Below are 24,478 nucleotides of genomic sequence, written 5' to 3' on the forward strand. Positions count from 1 at the left end.
TGATTTTAGGATGTTAGATTTCAAAGAAACAAGACAATTCATGAGACACTTTTTCCTTGAAATAAACAGACTCTCGAAGTGATTGTTGCGGTGTTTACTAAATTGCTCGTCATCAGCAGTACATGCAGGTCATTGTCTCTCCACAAGCTGGAGAATGTAGTCACTCAGACATTACTGTGGTTACATCTATCACAATGACATTGACCTTTCTGTGAAGCTATAGAAATGTATAGAAGCTGTTAGTACTGTATTGCATTTCTTTCAAATTGCAGCAGACAGTGAAAGCAATGGTGTCAATGAGTCGGCTTCAGCAGAAATGGTTCCATCATTTTTTCAGGTGGAATTTGATGAAGCAAGGGTTTTGCACATATACTTTCTCACTATTGGATAGACTCCATAGTTGGCAATTCCACACAAATTCCCTCGATTCTTAGCTATTTTGATGTAACCTTTTTCACCCCAGTGTGTTCCCCAACTGACAAACAAGAAAAAGAAATTAACATCACATCACAATGCTATTTCAAAAGACAGTTGTGGAGAACTGAATTGTTTACTCTTGGAGAGGATTGAGATCTTTTGATACGTTAGATTGAGTACAAGTATGTGGGTGATTTGTGTCAGAGGATTAGGACAACGGTACAAGCTGTGAAGCATAACATTACATTAGAAGCAAGGAAGTACATCTTTGTGATACCTGACAAAGGCTGGCTTCTACACTGTAGGGATTCTATGAGTGAGTTTAAAGACTGTGGTCTCCTGGAGATTGCCTGCTTACTTTATGGGGGAGGGGGTAAAAGCATTTCCTATAGCTTTTACCAACATTGCATTTAAATGTTGGAAATGTAATTGGTTTTGAGCAAGGAGTGGGTGGGACAAGGACAAAACAATAGGGTGGAAGACAGGAGAGATTGAATGACAGAAAAGGTTAGTCCTCCAAGGCCAAAGGGAATGGAGATGGAGCAAGAAATGGAAACAAAAAATATACCTGGCTGAAAAAAATCAAACAGTAATCTAATGTAATCTAAATGGAAGGAAAATGTGGACACATTTTCATCACTTTCAGTGTGATGCCATCACCAAATTTACATTCTCCTTCCCTTTAGCATTCCCAAGGGGCCATTCTCTCTGTGATTCCCTGGTCTACTGCTCAGTCACCCTGAACACTCCATAACTTTGTATAACACCTTTCTTTGTAAATACAAGAGGTACTAAACCTAACCCTTTATACTCTCTCCTCCTTGTCTGAGGTCCACATCATATCTGTTCTAAGTGAAGCAGTGATTAACATGTACTTCTTGCAGTCTAATGTGAATCATAATCACCTTTCACAATGTGGTTGCCTGTACTGTGGGGAGATCAAATGCAGATCAGGTGACTGCTTTCTGACAAGCTCAGTCTGTCCATTGCAAGTTCCTGAGGTCCCAGTGGTCCCACATTTTACTTCTCTACCTGTTTCTGACACTGACATCTCTGTTCTCAGCCTGCTGCAAAGTTCCAGCAAAGTTACAGTGATCATGGGGGATTTTGATACGCAGATGGCCTTGGAAAATCAGGTTGTTAGCAGTTCATATAAAAAGGAATTTGTGGATGTCTACAAGCTTGCTTTTTGGAGCAGCTTGTAGTGGAGCCCCCTAGGGAACAGGCAATACTAGATATATTGTTGTGCACGGAGACAAACTTGATAAGGGCATTTAAGGTAAATGAACCCTTACGGGGCAGTGATCAAAATGTGATTGAATTTACTCTGCAATTTGAAAGGGAGAAGAGGTAATGGTATTACAGCTGAACAAAGGCAACATGAGGGAGGAGCTGACCAGAATTGACTGGGAGATGAGCCTCACAGTAAAGACATGGAACAGCAATGACAGGAGCTTCTGGGAGTAATTCAGGAGACACAGCAGAGATTCATCCTGAGGAAAAAGAAGCATGATACAGGGAAGATGAGGCAACCATCGCTGACTAGGGACGTTAGGGATAGCTTAAAAGCAAAAAAGAAAGCATATAATGTAGCGAAGGGCAGTCAGAAACCAAAGGATTGGGAAGCTCACAAAGACCAACCGAGGGCAACTAAAAAAAGAAATAAGGAGGGAGAAGATTAAATATGAGGGTAAGATGGCCAGTAATATAAAGGAAAATTGTAAGAGTTTCTTTAGATATATAAAGAGCAAAAGAGAGGCAAAGTGGACATTGGACCGCTGGAAAATGATCCTGGAGAGATAATAGTAGGGAACAAGGAAATGGCTGCGGAACTGCATAATTGTTTCATGTCAGTCTTCATGGTGGAAGATGTGAATAATATCCCAAAAAGTTTCTGGTCTTATAAGGATAAAGCCGGGGGGGGGGCGGGTGGAATCTAATTGAAACTTACAGAAAACTGAATGGCCTCGACAGAGTGGATGTTGGAAATGTGGTCGGAGAGACTAGGACCCAAGGGCACAGCCTTAAAGTAAAGGGAAGAACTTTTAGAACGGAGATAAGGCGGAACTTCTTCAGCAAGAGAGTGGTGAAGCTGTGGAATTCACTGCCAAAGAAGGCTGCAGAAGCCAGATTATTGATATTGAGTATTTTTAAGACAGAGATAGATAGGTTTTTGAGTATCATGAGTTAGGGGGAGAGAGCAGGAGAATGGCATTGAGAAATCTATCTGCCATGATTGAATGACAGAGCAAACCTGATGGGCTGGATGACTTAATTCCTGCTCTGCTCCTATGTCTGATGTCTTATGGTCTAAGCTCAACATAAGCTTGAGGAGCTGCACCTCAGCTTTTGATCAGCCTTTCCCAAGCTTTCTGGACTCAACCTTGAATTCAACAATTGCAAACCATAAACTTTATTCCCATTTTATTTCCATGTTTCACATTTATTTCTTTTAGATAGCCATGTATTTATTCTAAGCACATCTTTAGTTCCTTTTTCATTTCCTGCTCCATTTGGCCTTAGAAAACAAAATTTTCTTTGATCATTTAATCTCTCCTCTTTCACATGCTGAAACCTTTCTTTTGTTCTGTCCCACTCACATCTTGTTCAAAACTATTACATGTCCAATTTTTTCCAGGTATGATGAAAGTTGTCAGACCTGAAACAAAGTTAAAAATCACACAACACCAGGTTATAGACCAACAGGTTTATTTGGAAGGGCAAGCTTTTAGAGCACTGCTCCTTCATCAGGTTGCTAGTGGGGTAGGATCATAGGACACAGAATTTATAGTAAAAGATTCAAATGTCATACAACTGATGTGACTTTTGAACAAACCGAGAATGCTGTTAAGTCTTTAATCACTTAGAATACAGTTGCAAGTTTTGATTCATTAATATGTAAATCCCAGAATTTCTTTCAACCCACATTCTTGAGAAAACTTAAAAGTTTTGTTTAAAAAAGGGTGACATCTCAGCTCAGATAATGCATTAAAGGTGTAAGTTTAGAGTCTGTCTGTCTCCCAACCATGAGTTAGACGGGTTCTATTTCCAAAATAGGAATGTATAAAATGCCACATTGACTGACTGCTGACAGATTGTGTGCTTTGTGAACAAAATAGAATACATCTGCAAATACAAATCTTTAAATGTAAATTCATCCCATAGACTTATCAGAGTGTGTGCATGAATGTGAGGTGGGGGAGGGGGCGAGAGAGAGATAGACAGACAGAGAGAGAGAGAGAGAGAGACAGAGACAGAGAGAGAGCGAGACAGAATGTGTGCATATGTGTGTGTGCGAGTGAGTGTGTGAGTGTGCATGTGTATGTGCCTGAGTGTTATGGAGTATATACCCGTGAAAGAGTGTGCCTGTGATTGGGTGCATGCGTGCATGTGTGTCTGTGAGAGAGCATGTGTATGAGGGAGGGTCTGTGTGAGTGTGTGTGTGCGCTTGAGTCTGAATGTGTGCATGAGAGTGTATAGTGTAGTGGGGTCACCTGTAGGGTAACACAAACCCAAGGTCCCAGTTGAGGCCATCCTCATGGGTACCGATCTTGAATATCAGCCTCTGTTTGAGAACTCTGCTTTGTTCCATATCCAAAAGACCACCTTGGAGGACGGTCACCTGACAGTCATTCGGTCTCAGATCTTTGGGTGCCCGTCTACCAAGACGGACTCCAGGATCCGCAACAATGCAGAGTGCCTGAGCAGAGGCTGATAGCCAAGTTTGGTACCCATAAGGATGGCCTCAACCAGGATCTTGGGTTGATGTCACACTACAGGTGACCCCACTTCACTATGCACTCTCACGCACACACCCACACAAAAGAATACATACACACATTCACCCACATTCTTACAAATGTTCACACTCACACACACAGCCTCTCACAGGCATATACTCTGTCACACTCGTGTACACACTCTATCAAGCACACACAAACATTCACATACTCTCTCTCTCTGACACACACAAACTCTGTCCTCTCTCTCACACACATGCACACACACGCACAAACCATACAATCTGTTGGCAGTCAGTAAATGTGACATTTTATAAATTCAGACTTTGGAAATAGAACCCATCTGACTCAAGGTTGTGAAACAGACAGACTCTAACCTCCCAACTTTAATGCATTGTCTGAGATGAAATATCACCTGTTTTTTTTATAAGACCTTCCCTTACATCAGGAATGTGAACTGAAATAAGTTCTGGGATTTACATATTAATGAATCAAAACCTGCAACTCTATTCTAAGTGATTAAAGACTAGGTTTGTTCAATATGTCACATTGGTTGTGTGACATTTTGATCTTTTACCATAAGTTCTGTGTCCTCTAATCCTACTCCACTAAGCTACCTGATGAAGGAGCAGTTCTCCAAAAGCCTGTACTTCCAAATGAACCTGTTTGTCTATAACCTGGAGTTGTGTGATTTTTAACTTTGTCCACCCCAGTCAAACACTGGCACCTCCACATTGGATCTGAAACATTAACTCCTTTTCTCTTTCCTCACAGATGCTCTGAGTTTTGCCAACATTTTCTGTTTTTATTTTACATTTCCGGTCTCTGTAGTATTCTTCTTTTCCATTATATTCATACCTGCTATTTTGAAGCCCCCACAAATGAAAACATTTTCTCTCCACCCACCGTTTCACACCTTTTCATTATCTCAAAGTCCTCTATCAAGTTACCTCCTTGCCTTTTCTTTCCTGACGAATAGAGCTCCATTCTGTTTAGCATTTTCTGGTAAATATCTTCTCTCAATTTGAGTGTCAACCTTCTGAATTATTTTATGCACCTCCTCCAGTGCCTTTGGGCAACAGTGGGAATTTTGGCTGATGTTTTTCTCCCTAACCCAACAACACTGCGAATAAATCCAGTGCTCCTGTCACTGCCCAAGCTCTGATCAGCTGTCTGTTGTTTGTACGTACCTGTTTTTAACCAGCCAATAATTAATTCCATTTTCTCTTCCAAATCCAACCACAAGCACTGCATGGCCTCGGCGTTGGGTGCACTTAGGATCAGAGTAAACTCCTGAAAGGAGACATTTATCTTTAATGTAACTTAGTTGTTAAATATATAATCATTTCCTTCCTGTGCTTCTTGATGTGTTTGGCTTTCCAATTGTCTTCTGGTCTACAAAGCCTTCTGCCCTAATATTCCCCTGTCTCACTTTCATTAAAGTTTCCCAGTGTCCTCACCTCTGCCATTCACAACTCCTCAAGGACACATCTCCTGTTACTGTGCTTTTTAGATTAGATTCCCTACTGCGTGGAAACAGGCCCTTAAGCCCAACAAGTCCACACCGACCCTCCGAAGAGTAACCCACCCCCCACTGACTAATGCACCGAACACAATGGGCAATTTAGCATGGCCTATTCACCTGACCTGCATATCTTTGGATTATGGGAGGAAACCAAAGCACCTGGAGGAAACCCATGCAGACACAGGGAGAATGTGCAAATTCCACACAGACAATTGCCCAAGGCTGGAATTGAATCTGGGATGCAGGCGCTGTGAGGCAGCAGTGCTAACCACTGAGCCACCGTGCCATCCAAATTTATCACTTCTCCTGACCCTGCAGCACTGATTCAGACTTGATTCCCTTTCACAGACTTACTTTTTTCTTTCTTTTCTGATCCTATCCCTCTTTGCACTCACTCCTTTTGCACTTACTTGACTGCTACCAGGGTGGATGTCTGGGTCTGGGTGTGGGTGAGACGCTCTTCACAGAGTCGGTGTGGACCCAGTGAGCCGAATGGCCTGTTTTTGATGATTCTAAACACTTTAGTAGTAAAACTTTGGATAAGATTAAATCTATCTGTACTGATTCTGGTGACATGATATTCACTTCCTTAAGAAACCTCTTGATCATACTCTGTGAAGACACATTGTGATGGATGTGGAGTTCCTTCACTAAAACTGTATTCTCTTTCTGATAGTCATCAACTCATTCACCTCACATAGACATCACCATGGCTGGAGACCCCTTGACTTTGCTTCAAATTGGAAGACCACGCAGAAAGAGATAGCAATTGCATCTTCTTCAGTGAGCCCATCCTGTCTAGCAGCTGCTGCACAGCCTCCAGAGGGTGAGGAGTAGGACAATAAGCAGAGCTCACATCTACAAGCCTCACCTGACTGTGCAGGCATTGCTCCAGACCAAAATCACCCCAAGCTGACACCTGCTTGAATACGACTTGCCTACAGAAGGAATCGGATGGCTATCTCAGCTTGGTGGCTGTCAAGGGCAAAGTTACTCAGCCATTTTAAGGAGTAACTGAGGACATCTTCCAGTACTGAACACGTAAGTACGTTCTGGATGTAATTTCTTTTTTATTCATTCATGGGATGAGACATCACTGGCTGGGCCAGCATTTATTGCCAATCCTTAATTGCTCAGAGGACAGTTCAGACTCACATGGAAGTCAGACCAATAATCGACAGTGGAGTCATAGTCATCGTTAGACTCTTAATTCCAGATTTTTATTGAATTCAAATTCCACCATCTGTTGCGGCAGAATTCGAACCCAGGTCCCCAGAGTATTATCTAGGTCTCTAACGGTCCAGTGATAACATCACTAGTTCATCGCCTCCTCAATATGATGTCAGGATGTCACTGCCAGTGGTTGTGAAGCTAATTGAGGCCCTGATGTTATTTTCACCTCAGGATCTTTCCAGGTTGGAATAGACTCCATGTCGGACATTTCCCAGTTCACTGTTGTATCAGGGAGGTAAAAGACACTGTCTATACCAGGAGAGGAGAGCCCATTGTGCTCCCTCTGAACAGAGAGAAGGAGGTAGAGAGGGCACATAGTATTGCCAGATATGGACCTCCTCACAGTACATTGTGAAATGGATCCGAATCACAAAGTGTTCCACTCGCTGAACATGCAATTTATTTTTTAATCTTTTTGTTGATTTGTGGGACGAGGCTGCAGGCATTCTCCGTGACAGCTGTCTGCTCCCTCTGCCTTCTTGATGTCCATCTGAAGGGTCTCCTTTTCCCGTAGAGGAAGGGCAAGTCTCTTTTCCTGTTTGCCTCCTGCACCAAGGTCTTCAGTGCTGTCCCAGAGAAACTCAGGGCTGCTGCCTGGCCTGATGCACCATTTTCATTCCTCTTTCTGCTCAGAGTCTCTTCCTGAGTTCCAGCCCCTACTCCTTTAAGAGGGACAGGGTTGTCTTTAAGCCATGCAGACTACTTTAAATGATGCCAACCTTTCATTTCCTTGGACCCAGAGACGAGGTCTGTGTTCACTCAGCAGCACATCAGCTCTGAATTGCACCTCACTGTCATTTACATCAGTGACAGCACAAAGTTTCTGAGCTGCCTGCATGACTCTGAATGGGAGGGGATAATTTTCTCATCTTCAGCTCAATTACCAGTCTGATCCAATTTTAACTCCTTGGTGTCTGACAGCACTGGGCAGCATGTAATATGGGGGAAGGGGGAATCACTAAAAGGGGATGAGATATCTCGTACTCATTATAGATATTGAGACAGCATTAACAGCAACAAACAAATTAACAGAAAATGTGTGCATACGTATGACTTTTCAAGTATTTTATGGGAAACCTGTAGACTGACCAATTAATTTACCTCATCAACACAGTCTGTCTCTTACCTTGTTTATACAAGTGGAAGGACCTTGGATGCGAATTGAGGGATACAGCGATGGGTCCATGTTTCCACAAAGCCTTCGCTAAGTTTTGTTCACCTTTTTTTACTTTGTTGCATTTTTTGATTCTGGCAGCAATCTTATCTTTCCGAAATTTGCAGTGACTTTGCTAATTGTAAAAAAGGAAAAAATTAACATTCATGAATAGTTTATGATACACTTAATGGTAAGGCACTAGGGAGTGTTACTGAACAAAGAGACCTTGGAGTGCAGGTTCATAGTTCCTTGAAAGTGGAGTCACGTATAGATAGGATAGTGAAGAAGGCATTTGGTATGCTTTCCTTTAGTGGTAAAAGCATTAGGTAGAGGAGTTGGGAGGTCATGTTGTGGCTCTACAAGATGTTGGTTAGGCCACTTTTGGAATATTTTGTGCAATTCTGGTCTCCTTCCTATCAGAAGGATGTTGTGAAATTTGAAAGGGTTCAGAAAAGATTTACAAGGATGTTGCCAGGGTTGGAGGGTTTGAGCTGTAGGGAGAGGCTGAACAGGCTGGGGCTTTTTTCCTTGGAGTGACGGAGGCTGAGGGGTGACCTTGTAGAAGTTTATAAAATCATGAGGGGCATGGATAGGATAAATGGACAAAGTCTCTTCCTTGGGGTGGAGGAGTCCAGAACTAGAGGGCATAGGTTTAGGGTGAGAGGGAAAAGGTATAAAAAAGACCTAAGGAGCAACTTCTTAATGCGGAGGGTGGTATGTGTGTGAAATGAGCTGCCGGGGAAGTGTTTGAGGCTGGTAATTTACAGCACTTAAAAGACATCTGGATAAGTATATGAATAGGAAGGGTTTAGAGAGATAAGGGCCAAGTGCTGGCAAATAGAACTAGATTGGGTTAGGATATCTGGTCGGCATGGACTGAAGGGTTTGTTTCTGTGCTGTACATCTCTATGACTCTATAATTCTATGATAGTTTTTCAGCCCTCAGACTCTCACGATGTCATCAAATGTTTCAATGAAAATATGCTGCATAATCTGGGTTCCATGCTTACTGATGTTACTATACATTAACCAGAATTACTGGCTGTCTCCACTGGCTCCTTAAGATAGGGAGAGTGACTGAAGATGAAGCAAGAGCTTTTATACTGGAACATCATACCTGGTGGTGGCCATGCATCTGCCTTAAGATTTCATGCCTGTCTAGTCAGGGATCTATTCCATAACCATATGGTAACTATTAAAGAGTCTCCCTCTTGCCAAATAGAAGCAATGTTTTCATCATTGTGTCCCTCATTTGCCTTTCTCAGAAGGTAGTATGCTTTCAGAAAGACAGGGTAGAATTTGGTACAATCCTATGTGCTGAGTTTGTAGTGAGGAGGCAGTAGCTAATTGAACAGGAAGGTAACAAGTGTGAATCCTACCCATACCCTGAACAAGTCTATGATGGCCAGTCTATTAATAGTCTTCCAAATCTGACAGCAATTGAGGCTCTTAGGTCTGTAATGACTGACCACTTGTAGGTCTTCTCCCACCTACTGTTGGCATGAACCCATGCAGAGAGCACAACAAGCAAATTACTGTGATGCTGCTTCCTAGCTCCTTATTTTATAGGGGGAGCAGATATTGGGAAATGGGGAGGGGCCCAATTACAGCCACCTACCTGTCAATCGCAAAGATTGTGCACCCTGAGACCTCCATCCTGCCGTCATTCACTGTGTGGGTCTGTTATCCAGCAATCACACAAGGCCAAGAGGTATTGAGTAAAGATTTGGGAGGTCATTGCATGATAAGGGAGAAATGAAATGCGAGTGCTGGCCCTGCCTGTCCTGAAAGGTGATATTCTCTCAGCCTTCCTCATGCTGCTTGTACAATGATACTGGCAGAAACCTGGGAGCAGATTCGCAGGGAAGAATTGATCCAGAGTAGGATGCCAGCTTCCATTTGACTAAGGGGGCATAGCTTTAAATTAAGGGGGGGTAGGTATAGGACAGATGTTAGGAGTAGGTTCTTTACTCAGCGAGTCGTGAGTTCATGGAATGCCCTGCCAGTAGCAGTGGTGGACTCTCCGTCATTATGGGCATTTAAGCGGGCATTGGATAGGCATATGGAGGATAGTGGGCTAGTGTAAGTTAGATGGGCTTGGATCAGCGCAACATCGAGGGCCGAAGGGCCTGTACTGCACTGTATTCTTCTATGTTCTATGTTCTATGTAACATTGGGCTCCATTACCTAGCACCATGAATGTTGGAAACATGTTGCACGTGATTAATTTGAAATACATTGAAAAGTGATTTACCTTTGCTATGTATGGGTAAGCTTTTTCTGATTGAATGCCGTTTTCTTTCACATATTCAAAGGCAGACAGTTTGAATCCACCCATACATCCATAGCTATGTGTGTCACAATCAAGCAAATTCTGTTCACTCAGAGAAACTAGCCTTCTACATTTCTTTGCCCACTGTCCTTCAATGGCACCAGTCACACTGAAAGCCCAGCACGAACCACATCTTCCCTGGTAAGGACAGAAATGCAATACAGTAAAGCGTCCTGATGTAAAAATAAAACCCTCTTTCCATATTTTGTCATCTGGAGTACAGATTTACACCAATGTTGATTAATTTTCTTCATGTGTTTTCCAGAACTTATGTAAGTCCCCACAGATCCTGAGAGCCAGGCAGCTAGAGTGATGTGATTCACTGCTGTCATTGGATTTCAACAGGTATCAGGGCAACTGCATATATGTAGGTCTAGGAACTTCCTGAGAAGTGACAGCAGCATTTTATAAACTGTTGGGAATTTACTCCCTCAATGTGCTGCTGGTCTCTGATCATGAATGAATTGTTCAGTTATTTGCTCATTCCCTGAGAGCACTTGTGATTCTAAAATTGCCACTCACTCTTGGGTGATCATGAAAACGTTGTCAACTGTTTCAGTAATCCATTGATTTCATTGATGTCTTTTAAGGAAGGAAATCTGACATCCTTATCTCTTCTAGCCCATAGATGACTCCAGGCACACAGTGTGGTTGGCTTTTAACTGCCCTCTGAAATGCCCTAGCAAGTCACTCAGTTCCAGGTGCAATTTGGCAATGTATACTGGCCCATCCAATGACATCTACATCCCATGAATGAAATTAACAAAAAAAAGCCAGATTAACAAACCAATGGAGATGGGGTGTATATGATTCCTGGTCATGTCAAGGTCAATGTCCATAGATTCAGGACATGGTTAGTAAGATGAAAGTGACTGGTTTAAGCCTCCAGCATGGATACTGTGAAAGGAGCATGAGAAGTATCAGAAAGGCACATGGTGAGGCAGAAAGCATTTTTTTTTCAAATGGAAGTTGACGGGGCATTCACCAGGTTAAAGGTCTCCCAGATAATGTTATGGCGCAAAGTGTATCTGAAAAATAAAAGGTCCTTCAATGGAGAAATGAGCCACAGATCAAAACCAGGGGTCTCAGCACTCAAACGAAAGACCTTATAATTCTAAATAAAGTGCATTCTGAATGAGTTTTGAGAAGTCCAGAATCATAGAATCATAGAATCCCTCCAGTGTGGAAACAGACCCTTCAGCCCAACAAGTCCACATCGACCCTCCAAAGAGTAACTCACCCAGACCCATTCCCTTACTATCCTACATTTACCCCTTACTTATACATCCCTGAACACAATGAGCAATTTAGCATGGCCAATCCATCTATCCTACACATCTTTGGACTGTGAGAGGAAACTGGAGCACCCGGAGGAAACCCACGCAGACACAGGGAGAATGTGCAAACTTCACACAGGCAGTTACCCGAGGCTGGACCCCAAGAGTCACCAGACCCCCTGAAGTTATGAAATCAGAGATTTGTGGCACTAGTACATCATTATATACATGACTGTATAGCTGTTAGCCATGGAAGATGTTGCACAAGTTAATTTACTGAAAAAGTTATTCCTTAGGTTACATTGGTTCATTACCCATTCCCACTGATGTTACACACTGTAGGTATGTGGAGAGGAGTTTTATTCTAGCTTTCGGAAAGGGCAGGTATATCTGCACCTGCTTCTGAAGGTGTTGGTAATTATACCTGAGCCAAGGTATAGCTGTACCTGTACTAGTACTCATTGCTATCCAGACACCAACCTTCTTGAAGGCTGCCTCTTTTGGTGGATGTGGCAAGTAGCACAAGGTGTCAGGGGTGGTATTTGGGAAAAATGCTGCAGTGCTGGAATCAGAGATGATGGAACACTGGTATACAATTGTGTGGGAGCTTTCCTGAAGGTCCTCAATATTGAATGTGGATCTCATGATAAAACATAAAACATGAGCAAGTGAAGCTCCTGGTGATTAGACAGGAGCTTGCTGGGGTGGTTTGGAATAGTTTGTTTGCAGTGCTATGGACTAAGCCAGACCCCCCTCAAAACATTTCAAGAAAGTAGTCCAGACCCTAACTTTGCTCCTTGCTTTAAGTCGGTGTATTGCGGATATTCCAGGAGGGATGCAGCTGGCCCAACCATTTAGTTTCAAACAAAACAGAATTAATTTATAAGATTACCAAATGAAACACAAATAAAATATAACAATAACAATAGAATAACCTAACATATCTGAAAACCCAACAGATTATCCCAACTTAATGCCACTGTTCAAAATACTTGCAACAATCCCATAAACACCCCTTGGCACAGGGTCTTACAGAAGAAAGAGATGGTGGAGGGATTCAGCATGGAACACCTTCTTCCATGTAGCTATTGTTTGGACCAGCAGCCTCAAAACTGACTGACTACTTTCAGTGAACAGCCAGACAGCTAAAACCAAACCGAACTGGAGTAAAACTGAGCTGAGAGAACTGGCACTCCCAATGCCCTTTCATTGTACAAGTGTTCTATTTTAAACTGAAAGCCTTTTGCCTGAGGCATAATCTGTCAGCTATAATCAAACTGGCCCTAAAAGCCTTCAAATCTAGACTTTTCGAGAATCACTGCTTTTACAACGTCTTTAAAAAAAGCCAAGGACAGCATATCCTTGTTAAAGGAGTAGCATCATCACACCAGGCAAAGGGACCCCCAGTAAGTGGGAAGCCTTTAGAAGTGAGATAGCTAGAGTTAAAGGTCTATATGTTCCCATGAGGGTTAACGGCAATGTTGGCAGGAATAGGGAACCCTGAATGACAAGAGATAATGAGGTTTTGACCAAAAAAGAGGAGGCATGGCTTGGGTATAGGCAACGGGATCAAGGGGATCCCTGGAGGTATATAGTGGATGCAGGAGTTTCCTGAAGAAGGAAAGCAGGATGGTGAAAAGTGGCATGAGATAGCCTTGGCTGAGAAGATTAGGATGAATCCAAAGAGGTTCTTTAGGTATATTAAAGGAAACAGAATAACCACAGAGAGAATAGGATCTTTCAAGGACCAAAGTGGACATGTAGGACTGCAGGAGATGGGCAAGGTCCTCAACAAATATTTTTCCTCTGTGTTTCTATGGAAAAGATATGAGGACTTGGGAACCTGGGGAGGTTAGTGGTGATATCTTGGGGACAGTCCATATCACAATAGAGGAGGTGTTGGACGTATTAGAATGTATGAAGGTGGATAAATCTGCTGGTCCTGACCAGATATATCCAAGAACACTGCAGTACATCAGAGAAAAAAATTGCAGGGGTTCTGGCTGATATTTTTGCCTTGTTGTTAGCCATGGTGAGGACCTGGAAGACTGGAGGATAACGAATGTTGTGCCCTTGTTCAAGAAGAGCTGCAAAGTAAAACGTGGGAACTGTAGACCAGTAAGCTTAACATCTGAGGTAGATAAGTTACTTGAGAATATTCTGAGAGATAAAATATGCATTTGGAAATACAGGGTTTGATTAGGAATAATAAGCATGGCTTCGTGCGTGGGAGATCATGCCTCACAAATTTGTTGGAGTTTTTGATGAAGTGACCAGGAAGATTGATGAGGGCAGGACAGTGAATGTGGTCTGTATGGATTTCAGTAAGACCTTTGATAAGGTTCCATATGGTAGGCTGCTCTGGAAAGTTAGACTGCATGCAATCTAGGGGGGGATGGCAAGTTGGATACACATTTAGCTTGATGGTAAGAAGCAGAGACTAATAGTGAAAGGACGCTTGTCAGACTGGAGGCCTGTGACTAGTAGAGTGCCTCAGGAGAAGGTGCTGGGCCCATTGCTCTTGTTATCCAAATCAATGATTTGGATGAGAATGTACAAGGCAGGATTAGTAAGTTTGCAGATGACACTAAAATAGGAGATATTGGGGACAGTGAGCAAGGTTATCAGAAATTACAGCAGGACCATGATCAGCTGGGGAAGTGGGTCGAGAAATGGCAAATGGAGTTTAATATCGATAAGTGTGAGGTCTTGCATTTTGGAAAGTCAAATCAAGGTAGGGGTTTCACGGTGAATGTTAGGTCTTTAAGGAGCATAGCGGAACAGTAGGAACCTAGAGTTCAAGTGTATGGTTCTCTGAAAGTGGAGTCACAGGTAGACAAGGCAGTGAAGAGGGCTTTTGGTATCCTAGCCTTCATCAGTCAAGGCATTGAGTACAGAAGTTGGGAAATTATGTTGCAGTTGTACAGGACGTTGGTGAGTTCGCATTTGCAGTATTGTGTTCAGTTTTGGCCACATTGCTATAGGAAGGATGTTATTAAATTGGAAAGAGTACAGAAGGAAAATTACAAGGATGTAGTCTAGACTCAATTGTCTGAGTTACAGGGAGAGGTTGGACAAGCTAGGACATTTATCTTTCGAGCGTAAGACACTGAAGGGGGGCTCATACAGAGGTGTATAAGATCATGAGAGGCGTGGATAGGGTGAATGAACACAGTCTTTTTCCCAAGGTTGAGGAATCGCGGACTAGAGGGCATCAGTTTAAGGTTGGGGGAAGCAATAAAAGGGAACATAAGGGGCAACTTTTTGACACAGAGGGTGATACACATATGGAATGATCTGCCAGTGGAAGTGGTTGAGGCAGGTACATTAACAACATTTAAAAGGCATTTGGATAGGAAAGGTTCAAAAAGATGTGGGCTAAGTGCAGGGAAATGGGGTTAGCGTGGACAGACATTTTGGTCGGCATGGACTGTGTTTGGGGCTGAAGGGTCTGTTTCCATGCTGTATATGACTCTATAATTGGCACCTACTAGCCTAAACTCAGTTGATGAATCAGGGATCCTCCACACTAAACCATAAATTGGAAGAAACATTGAGGGTGGGGACATCAATACCCATTATTAAGAGTGGCTCAGTAGCACCTCTGACGAGTGACAGACCTGGACAAGTCCTGAATGTTGTCACAGCACGACTAGATTTGTGTCAGGTTGAGAGGAAGTCAACAAGAGGGAAAACCTACTTCACCTCATCCTCACCAATCTATTGGCTACAGAAGTATCTGTCCATGACAACATTGATAGGATTGACCATTACACTGTCTTTGTGGAGACACAAATCCATCTTCAGACTGAAAATATCCACCATTGTTTTATTTGATATTATCGCTGTACTAGATTTTAAACAGGGAGAAAGCGAGGACTGCAGATGCAGGAGTACCAGAGTTGAAAAATGTGGTGTTGGAAAAGCACAGCAGGCCAGACAATGGAGCCTGCTCCTGCCCCACCAAACTCATCTCTGCATACCTCGACACTGTCCTGTCCCCCTTAGTCCAAGAACTCCCCACCTAGGTTCGGGATACCACCCATGCCCTCCACCTCCTCCATGATTTTCGCTTCCCCGGCCCCCAACGCCTTATCTTCACGATGGACATCCAGTCCCTATACACTTTCATCCCCCATCACAAAAGCCTCCAAGCCCTCCGCTTCTTCCTCTCCCGCTGACCCTACCAGTACCCTTCCACTGGCACCGTCCTTTGACTGACTGAACTGGCCCTCACTCTAAACAACTTCTCCTTCCAATCCTCCCACTTCCTCCAAACTAAAGGAGTAGCCATGGGCACCCGCATGGGCCCTAGCTATGCCTGCCTCTTCGTCGGATATGTGGAACAGTCCATCTTCCGCAACTACACTGGCACCACCCCCCACCTTTTCCTCCGCTACATTGATGATTGTATTGGCGCTACCTTGAGCTCCCATGAGGAGGTTGAACAGTTCATCCGCTTTATTAACACCTTCCACCCCGACCTCAAATTTACCTGGACCATCTCAGATTCCTCCCTCCCCTTACTAGACCACTCCATTTCTATCTCGGGCGACCGACTCAACACAGACATTTACTACAATTTGACCGACTCCCACAGCTACCTAGATTACACCTCCTCCCACCCTGGCCCCTGTAAAAACGCCATCCCATATTTCCAATTCCTTCGCCTCCACCACATCTGCTCCCAGGAGGACCAATTCTACTACCGAACAACCCAGACGGCCTCCTTCTTCAAAGACCGCAATTCCCCCTCCGACGTGGTCGACGATGCCCTCCACCGCATCTCCTCCACTTCCCGCAACTCCGCCCTTGAACCCCGCCCCTCCAATCGCCACCAGGACAGAACCCCACTGATCCTCACCTTCCACCCCACCAACCTCTGGATACATCATATCATTCTCTGTCATTTCCGTCACCTCCAAACAGACCCTACCACCAGGAATATATTTCCCTCCCCACCCCTATCAGCATTCAGGAGAGACCACTCCCTCCGCGACTCCTTCATCAGGACCACTCCCGGCACCATCCCCTGCAACCGCAAGAAGTGCAAAACTTGCGCCAACACCTCCCCCCCCTCACCTCCCTCCAAGGCCCCAATAGATCCTTCCATATCCATCGCAAATTCACCTGCACCTCCATACACATCATTTACTGTATCTGCTGCACCCGATGTGGTCTCCTCTACATTAGGGAGACAGGCCGCCTACTTGCGGAACGTTTCAGGGAACACCTCTGGGACACCCGCACCAACCAACCCAACCGCCCCGTGGCTGAACACTTTAACTCCCCCTCCCACTCCGCCAATGACATGCAGGTCCTTGGCCTCCTCCATCGCCAGACCCTGGCCACACAACGCCTTGAGGAAGAGCGCCTCATCTTCTGCCTAGGAACCCTCCAACCACACGGGATGAATGCAGATTTCTCCAGCTTCCTCATTTCCCCTCCCCCCATCTTATTTCAGTCCCAACCCCTGGATTCAGTACCGCCCTCTTGACCTGCAATCTTTTTCCCAACCTCTCCGCCCCCACCCCCTCTCCGGCCTATCGGCCTCACTCTCACCTCCTTCCACCTATTGTATTCCCAGTGCCCTTCCCCCAAATTCCCTCCCCCCTACCTTTTATCTTAGCCCGTTTGGCACACCAGTCTCATTCCTGAAGAAGGGCTTATGCCCGAAACGTCGATTCTCCTGCTCCTCGGATGCTGCCTGACCTGCTGTGTTTTTCCAACACTGCATTTTTCAACTCTAGATTTCAAACACCCCTAACAATGTAGAACAGGGCAACTATGAGACACTATGGACCATCATCGGCAGCAAAATTGTATCCAATTACAATTTGTAACCCCGTGGCATTGCATATCTCTGCTCTGCTGTTACCATCAGGATGGTTCAATGAGTACAGGAAGGCATGCCAGGTCTACCACCCAAATAGAAGTGTCAACCTGGTGAAGCTACAACATGAAATACAGCATAAAATCAACAGGGCTTATCTATCCCACAATGGATCGGATCTAAGCGCTGAGGTCCTGCATGATATTGGACCATTAAACAATTAACTGGAGGCAAAAAGTAGAGAAGTTGCTGGAAACCTTCAGCAGGTCTGGCAGCATCTGTGAAGAGAAATCAGTATAAATCAGTCATACCTGGCAAAAAGAAAGATGGTTCTGATTGTTAGAAATTAATGATCTCTGTTCCAGGAAAGTTCAGTAGGAACTCCTTGGTATAATGTCTCAGAACTAGCCATCCTCTACCCTCAGGTCAGAAATAGTGATGCTTGCTGATGATTGCTGATACACAGCTCTTCAGATACTGAAGCAGTCTGTCTCCATACACATCAAGCTCTGATCAAGACCAAGGCTTGGGCTGATAAGTGGCAAATTAGACTTACACCACACGTCCGTCAACCAATAGATATCTCCAACAGGAGAGCATCTAACCATTGTCTCTTGACAATTTCATCATGAATTTCCTTACATCCTGGGAGTAACATTGACTACAAACTGTCCAGTGCTAACCATATAAGCACTGTGACTACAAAGGCAGGTTAGAGGCAGGGAATTCTGTGACAAACAACTCATCTCCTGATTCCTCAAAGCCCATCATCAATTACAAAGCTCAAATCTGTTGTGTGAAGGAATACCCTGCATTTGCTTCAATGGCTGCAGTTCCTATGACACTCAAGAAATTCAACCCCAACCAGGACATGAATCCCGCTTGATTGGTGTCTTATTTAACATCTTCCAGTTTCACTCCCTCTACCACTAGTGGCTGAAGCTGTCAACCATTTATAAAATGCTCTGCAACAACTTACAACTCTTTGAATGATGTCTTCCAAACTTCCAAGCCCATGACACACACCACCCAGAAGGACAAGGGCAGGCAGGTGCATGGGAACACCAACATTTGCAAAATCCCTTCCAATCTACACACTATTCTGACTTGGAAGAGTATCATCATTCCTTCATTGTTGCTAAGTCAATTGTAAATTGTAAATTGTAACTGAAAATTGTAAGAAATCTTGCAAAGTGCCAGGATTGTCTTTCCTTACAATCCAGTACCTCTGCTCAGAATGCCAGTCTGGTCTTTATCCACACTTTCGGTTTTAACTACTATCTCAACTTAAAGTTGTACCATGTTCCCAAATTTATATTGTTCATTTTCTTTTAATTCCACGTTGATCATTGTCCCATTTGATTTCAAGTTAGAAATTCTTCAGTTTGCTTTATATTCATTAACATTGCTGTCGTTAGGAATTCATCTGAAGGTGCTAGCACCATCCATCAGATGGAAGACCAGATTTGACTCTGCCTCCACTGGACTTGGGAATAGGATCTAAAACTGTAAACTAACCTTCCTTATTAGTTGAGACAACTCATGATAACATCAAGATTTGTTTGCTGACTAAACTTTCACATGTAATAATTAACAGAAGAACTCCTGCTGTCTATTACCTGATTTTTCACTGGAGTAACCAAACCTTTTTCACGCCAGTCAAGTTTTCTATATTTCATAACATCATCACTTTCTTCAATTTCATCAGATTCAAGATCATCAACATCTTCATCATAACCATTTCCTTCATCATCATCTTCTTCAGTCGAGTTATCAGCTGCATCTTGGAAGAATCCATTCATGAGTTCATTAAACTCTTCAGTAGTCTAAAAGTCAAACACATAGACAGTCATTTGTGAAATGAATGACTTTAAATGGGCATTGTTCAGAAGGAGAATCAATAACTTCACCATACATTGTCACCCATTCACGAGGTTTAGCAAGATGAGAGATCAAAGCATCATAGATGCAATGGTGTGGTAACTTATAAAACTTTTCATTTGAATGTTTCATGTAAAAGTACATGTGATGATAAATTTCTATTCTATTCTATTCATGTTGAAAATTTGACTTAAGTAAAGAAATGGAGAAAAATTAGATGAATCAATTTCTTGGCAGTTCAGTGTAAAGGTGAAAAGAGGCCCTGAAGCGGATAAAATATCCCTCTGGACTATTATGCAATGACCAAGATGGCAGCTGAGATTATAAATGTGCTTCACTTTGTTTGAAATTACTTGAGGAGATGATAATTAATATCTTATTAAATTCTATAATTAAAATCTTACAGAGCACTTTCCTTATGAGCGGAATGGGTTGAACCTCCTCCATGATGGTTGAGTTTAAAGGTGCTTTACTAAGCCTTCTTGATAAAGAGCATCTCACATTGCATCACCAACCTTACATTAAATTCCAGGTCATAGCTAAAGAAGCAGGTCTGGAATTGGCCTCAGAACCCATAGATATAAGAGGAAAACGTTTGAGCAATATTCCTACTTCTGATCACTCCAGGAAGCAACGATTATACAAGGATTAGTTTTGGTTTTGAATCACCGACCAACATTAACTGTGTGAGGATGACAAATCCTATGAAAGTGGAGAGTGCTTCTGGACTAGTTTTCAATGAGTTTTTGTCTTTTTTGCAGGAAAGAAGGGAGGGGAAGGTGCCATTTTGTGCTGAAATCCAACATTCCTCATGTTGGCTTTATTCTATTTTCACAATCCATTTTATTTCTCTTCGATTTTCCAATTATTTTAATGACAAGATATGATCTAAAGTTTAGATCAGAGTGGTGCTGGAAAAACACAGCAGGTCAGGCAGCATCTGAGAAGAAGGAAAATCGATGTTTCGGGCAAAAGCCCTTCCTAAACTCTGGTTTCCAGCATCTGCCTAGATATGATCTAAAGTCTATCTTGCCATTGAACCCAATGATGGGTTTTAGTCCTCATTGTGGGAGATGAGGACCAGGGAGCGATTCATACAGCTGGTGGCTGAGCTCTCTCAGCGCTATCCCATCTTTTTGAAATTGTCTCTTGGTTTGGTGCAGGTGATCCCATTCCCTGTTTATATTTGGAAAGTACAGCAGACATATGGGCAGTGCCCCATGCCATGACAGGCTGTTTGACAAGAGCAAACAGAACGAAAAGGAATGTAAAATGTAATGGAGGATTTATTTTTCCAGAAACATACAAAGGTAAAGGATGTCAGATTCTTTGTTAAAATGAGGTGTTGTGATCTCATTGATCAGATCACATGTCATTCAGTAACAGAACCACAATATCCAATATCTAAACAATCCCAGATGATACATTTTATACACACCAGATCTCCATACTGGTTCATTCCCACAGTGAAGGTGTGTTTCCCCATCGAGTGCTCCAGATTGTGTTGTTTGATGTATCTCATATTGTCTTCCCATACCATTCTCCTGTAGCTCTCTTCATCCTGAATAAACGCATAAAGTAAATGATGTGCCAGTATCTTTCAGTCTTAAAATAATACAATAGCCTTACAAATTCCTGTGCAACACCTGAAATAACACTTTTCAGTTAGGTTTTTATCTTCCCTAACATATCAGAGAAGTTGAACACATTCCCTTTTCCTCTAGACACAAAACAAAATCTGTTTGATCTTCCAGTCTGACAGAGTGACACGGAGAGTATAGGAGGAATAATGAGGTGATAAAGATCAATATCTTTAATCATGAACCAAACACTTGAGTGTCAGCAACAGAAAATTGGATCATGGAGGATGAATGCCACATTGCACAGGTTAGATTTTGTCTCCTTGATTCCATTAATTTTATGGGGTGGAGGTGCTGCTGTTGGACTGGGGTGGACAGTCACACAACACCAGATAACAGTCCAACAGTTTAATTTGAAATTGTAAGCTTGCAAAGAGCTAATTAATTTGACAGATATGTTCTGATTGGTGTGTGCAATGGTAATATCAATGTGAACATACAGTTTAGGCCAATGGACCTCTCTTGCCCTGTTCTGCACCGTCAATACAAACATGGCTGATTTGATTACTCCACATTCTCATCAAACACTGAATGAATGTTAATATATTAAAATAACACCATTACATTGAAATAATGAGTTAACTACAAGTACTTTTTTTTATATAAAAGAGTCTGAACTTTCTCAAAGTATTGTTAATGATTCCATGGTCATTTCACCAGGGATCCAATGGAACATCAATAAACTGAGTTCTTGAAGACAGAATCTTGCAATAGGCACTTTCAATCTGGTAGTGGACACAGAACTAGAATTACTTCAGCAACTTTTAGCCCCTGTTGGGATCTTCTGAGGTTGAAGTCCTGAGTGCCAGACTTAAAGGGCAGTCAGACAGATTTTTACTCCCTGCAAACAAGGGTAGTCAGTCAGAATATGTTAGTCAGCTCATACCCAGAGATGGAATAGACATGACAGAATGTGGCCAGACAGTTTATTGATAACTTAATGGAGAATCGTCTCCAGGCAACTTGGGAAGGACAAGATGTCTGTTCCCCAGTGATCATAACAGTCGGGTCCTCCCTTCAGACCAAACCCGCCTGGACTGTCACAGCAAGAGTGACTGTCCATTAATTGGAAATAAGAATATGGCTGCATTACAGGATGGGGATGAATAGTCTTCTGTACACCAGAAGGATAAGTGACTACGAATTGACAATCATCAGGTATCGCCCAGTCAAACCATACCAATGCAGAGGGATCAAGATAAAGGAGGATCACATGCAAATCTCAAAAACAAGTGGAATATGTGCGCTGAATGGGTGAAAATTACTTTATGCTAGCTAAGTTCTAGCAAGTTCTGGACAATGGTCCTCCTTACCCAAAGACTGCCTCTCCTTTATTCCAATCTTCACTTCATCATGCCCTATTCTAGGGAGAACTTAACTGGAAAAGAAACTTAATTCCTGTGACCGTGTCTGTTAATGGCAAAAACATGCAATAGGCTTCCTGACGTCTGCTAATTGGAAGGTCCACCATCTTTTAATTCGGGGAAAGAATTCTGGATGTTAGCCTCCTGCTTGCTTGAATCCCCACCCAAATCCCATCCTTCCTCCTCTGGGATCAGACGGTTATATCTTCAATCCCTGCTGTTTTACTGTGAGTTTGTTCAGTCCCCATTTGGAGATGGAGGATGGACGAACACACATGGAATTTCAGGATCAATATGCTTTCAGTTTCACTACACATATCTATTGCAGCCAAAAGGAAACACAGCTCTCCCACCTGATCTCAGACTAAAAATTCTCAATAATTTCACAAATGTTTGGAATCTTGCCCTTTCAGAATGAGCTGAATGCTTGAAATAGATTTCTTACTGGAGAAAATTCTCCTTTTACCTGGGTGTACTGCTTCTCATAACATGATTTCCAACTCTTCCAGTCTTCATCCAGTGTTGAATTAAACGTGTGGCCTGAGGCTACAACCAGAATAGACACTGCCACACAGCCCAGAAACAGAGAGAACTTCATGATGGACAATCTAATGGAGCAAAACCATTGTTGTTAATGGACACCATTTAGAGATTATGTAGAGACTCAAATCATTAAGAGATTATATAGTTATTATTCTGTAAAGTGAACTATATAAGCAAACAGTATCCTGTTCAAGCATCTTTCATTTGTCCTTCCCCTTTATCTTAATACGCTTACATTGTGTTTATTGCAAAATCACCACTAGGTACTGCAGTTAAGTGTAAGTCCATAAACGCAGATTATTGTCATATAGTTGAGTGTCCAATCATTAAAGTGTGTCAAATGTACTGTCAATGTGTTGTGATGAAAGGTGCATTGTTATGAGCATGAGATTTTGTGATTTGGTTTTCAAAATAGAGGCAGATGGATTTGGGCCTGTTCTGTGAATATACTTTTAAAATCTGGTCGGAAAGGAATTTGAACTGTGGCCTTTGGTGTCAGTTTGAAAAAAAGCGTGTGATTCCGTCAAGTGCCTGAGCGAACCCCTGTAATGTTAATGGATATAAACATTTCTACTGTTGAGCTGAAGACAAATTGCAAGGTCTGAATTCAAAGGAATCAAGCTTAGAATTCAGAAAAATACATGACCTCAGCAGGAGTGGTTCTCCAACCGGTGAAGCATTCATGTTACAGGAATTAGCATTAGAATTAGGTTTATTGTCACATGAATGTATTGAAAAGTTTACACAGTTGTGAGAGTTTACAGAAGACATAACCAAAATGAAAAAGCATTTTAGAGTTTGGGAGATTTCAGAATTGAAAAAGATTCCTGCCAGCAGACAGGAAGAGTATTCATAAGATTTAACCCCTACGGTGCACAAAGAGGCAATTTGGCCCATTGAGTCGACACTGGCCCTCCGAGACGCATTCCTCCCCATCCCTGTAATCCCTGGAAAGTAAGTAGGAGATGATTAGAGTCATTGGGTCATAAGAATGTACATAAGAATGGAAACAGACCCTTTGGTCCAACTTATCCATGCTGACCAAATATCCTAACTTAATCTCATCCAATGTGCCAGCACTTGGCCCAATCCCTCTAAACCTTTTCTCTTCATATGCCCATCCAGATTCCTTTTAAATTTGTAATTGCACTAACCTCCACCACTTCCTCTGGCAGTTCATTCCATACATACACCACACTCTGCATGAAAAAGTTTCCCCTTAGGCTAGAAGCATTTCTAAATCCATTATTGACTCATGGTTCTGAGTGTCCAGATTTATTAATCTAGAGTATTTCACACTCCAATTTAGTTGCTGTTTGGATCAATTGGGAACTATCTGTTTTGCCTATCTTAACATCTGCATCTGACTCCACGTCTTTCTTGTCTGAGGAATTAATGGCTGGTCTGTCTTCCTCTCTGCTTTGTTGTCCCTGTCATTGAGCACAATTCTGTGGAGCAAGCAAACAATCACTATTCTAGCGATTTTGCCTGGTGAGCTCTGAAGTAGTCCTGAGTGGTTCAGATAACAGAAACTCAT

General features: G+C 42.7%; 1 protein-coding gene across 1 annotated transcript; it reads right to left on the minus strand.

Annotated features, from left to right (window-relative positions):
• Positions 1–79: 79 nt before the first annotated feature.
• On the minus strand, positions 80–23,006 carry LOC122565168 (procathepsin L-like). Its single transcript, XM_043720868.2, has 7 exons — positions 22,865–23,006; positions 20,833–20,955; positions 19,133–19,339; positions 10,326–10,541; positions 8,042–8,204; positions 5,348–5,450; positions 80–475 (listed from the first exon to the last, which is right to left on the minus strand). Exons 1-7 carry the CDS (start codon positions 22,994–22,996, stop codon positions 334–336), a joined length of 1,086 nt encoding a protein of 361 aa, XP_043576803.2. The 5' UTR covers positions 22,997–23,006; the 3' UTR covers positions 80–333.
• Positions 23,007–24,478: the final 1,472 nt, after the last annotated feature.

Source organism: Chiloscyllium plagiosum, unplaced genomic scaffold (assembly GCF_037043375.1).
Source record: "Chiloscyllium plagiosum isolate Xiang-an unplaced genomic scaffold, Cpla_swu_hap1 HiC_scaffold_28, whole genome shotgun sequence".
NCBI classification, from domain to species: domain Eukaryota; kingdom Metazoa; phylum Chordata; class Chondrichthyes; order Orectolobiformes; family Hemiscylliidae; genus Chiloscyllium; species Chiloscyllium plagiosum.

Bases quoted from the DNA above. Each gene is read 5' to 3' on its own strand.
- LOC122565168 (XM_043720868.2), bottom strand. From the start codon at position 22,996: ATGAAGTTCTCTCTGTTTCTGGGCTGTGTGGCAGTGTCTATTCTGGTT. The intron at 20,956-22,864 runs GTAAAAGGAGAA...GCGTTTATTCAG, and splicing joins ATGAGAAGCAGTACACCCAG to GATGAAGAGAGCTACAGGAG. The intron at 10,542-19,132 runs GTAATAGACAGC...TGTCCTTACCAG, and splicing joins TTACTCCAGTGAAAAATCAG to GGAAGATGTGGTTCGTGCTG.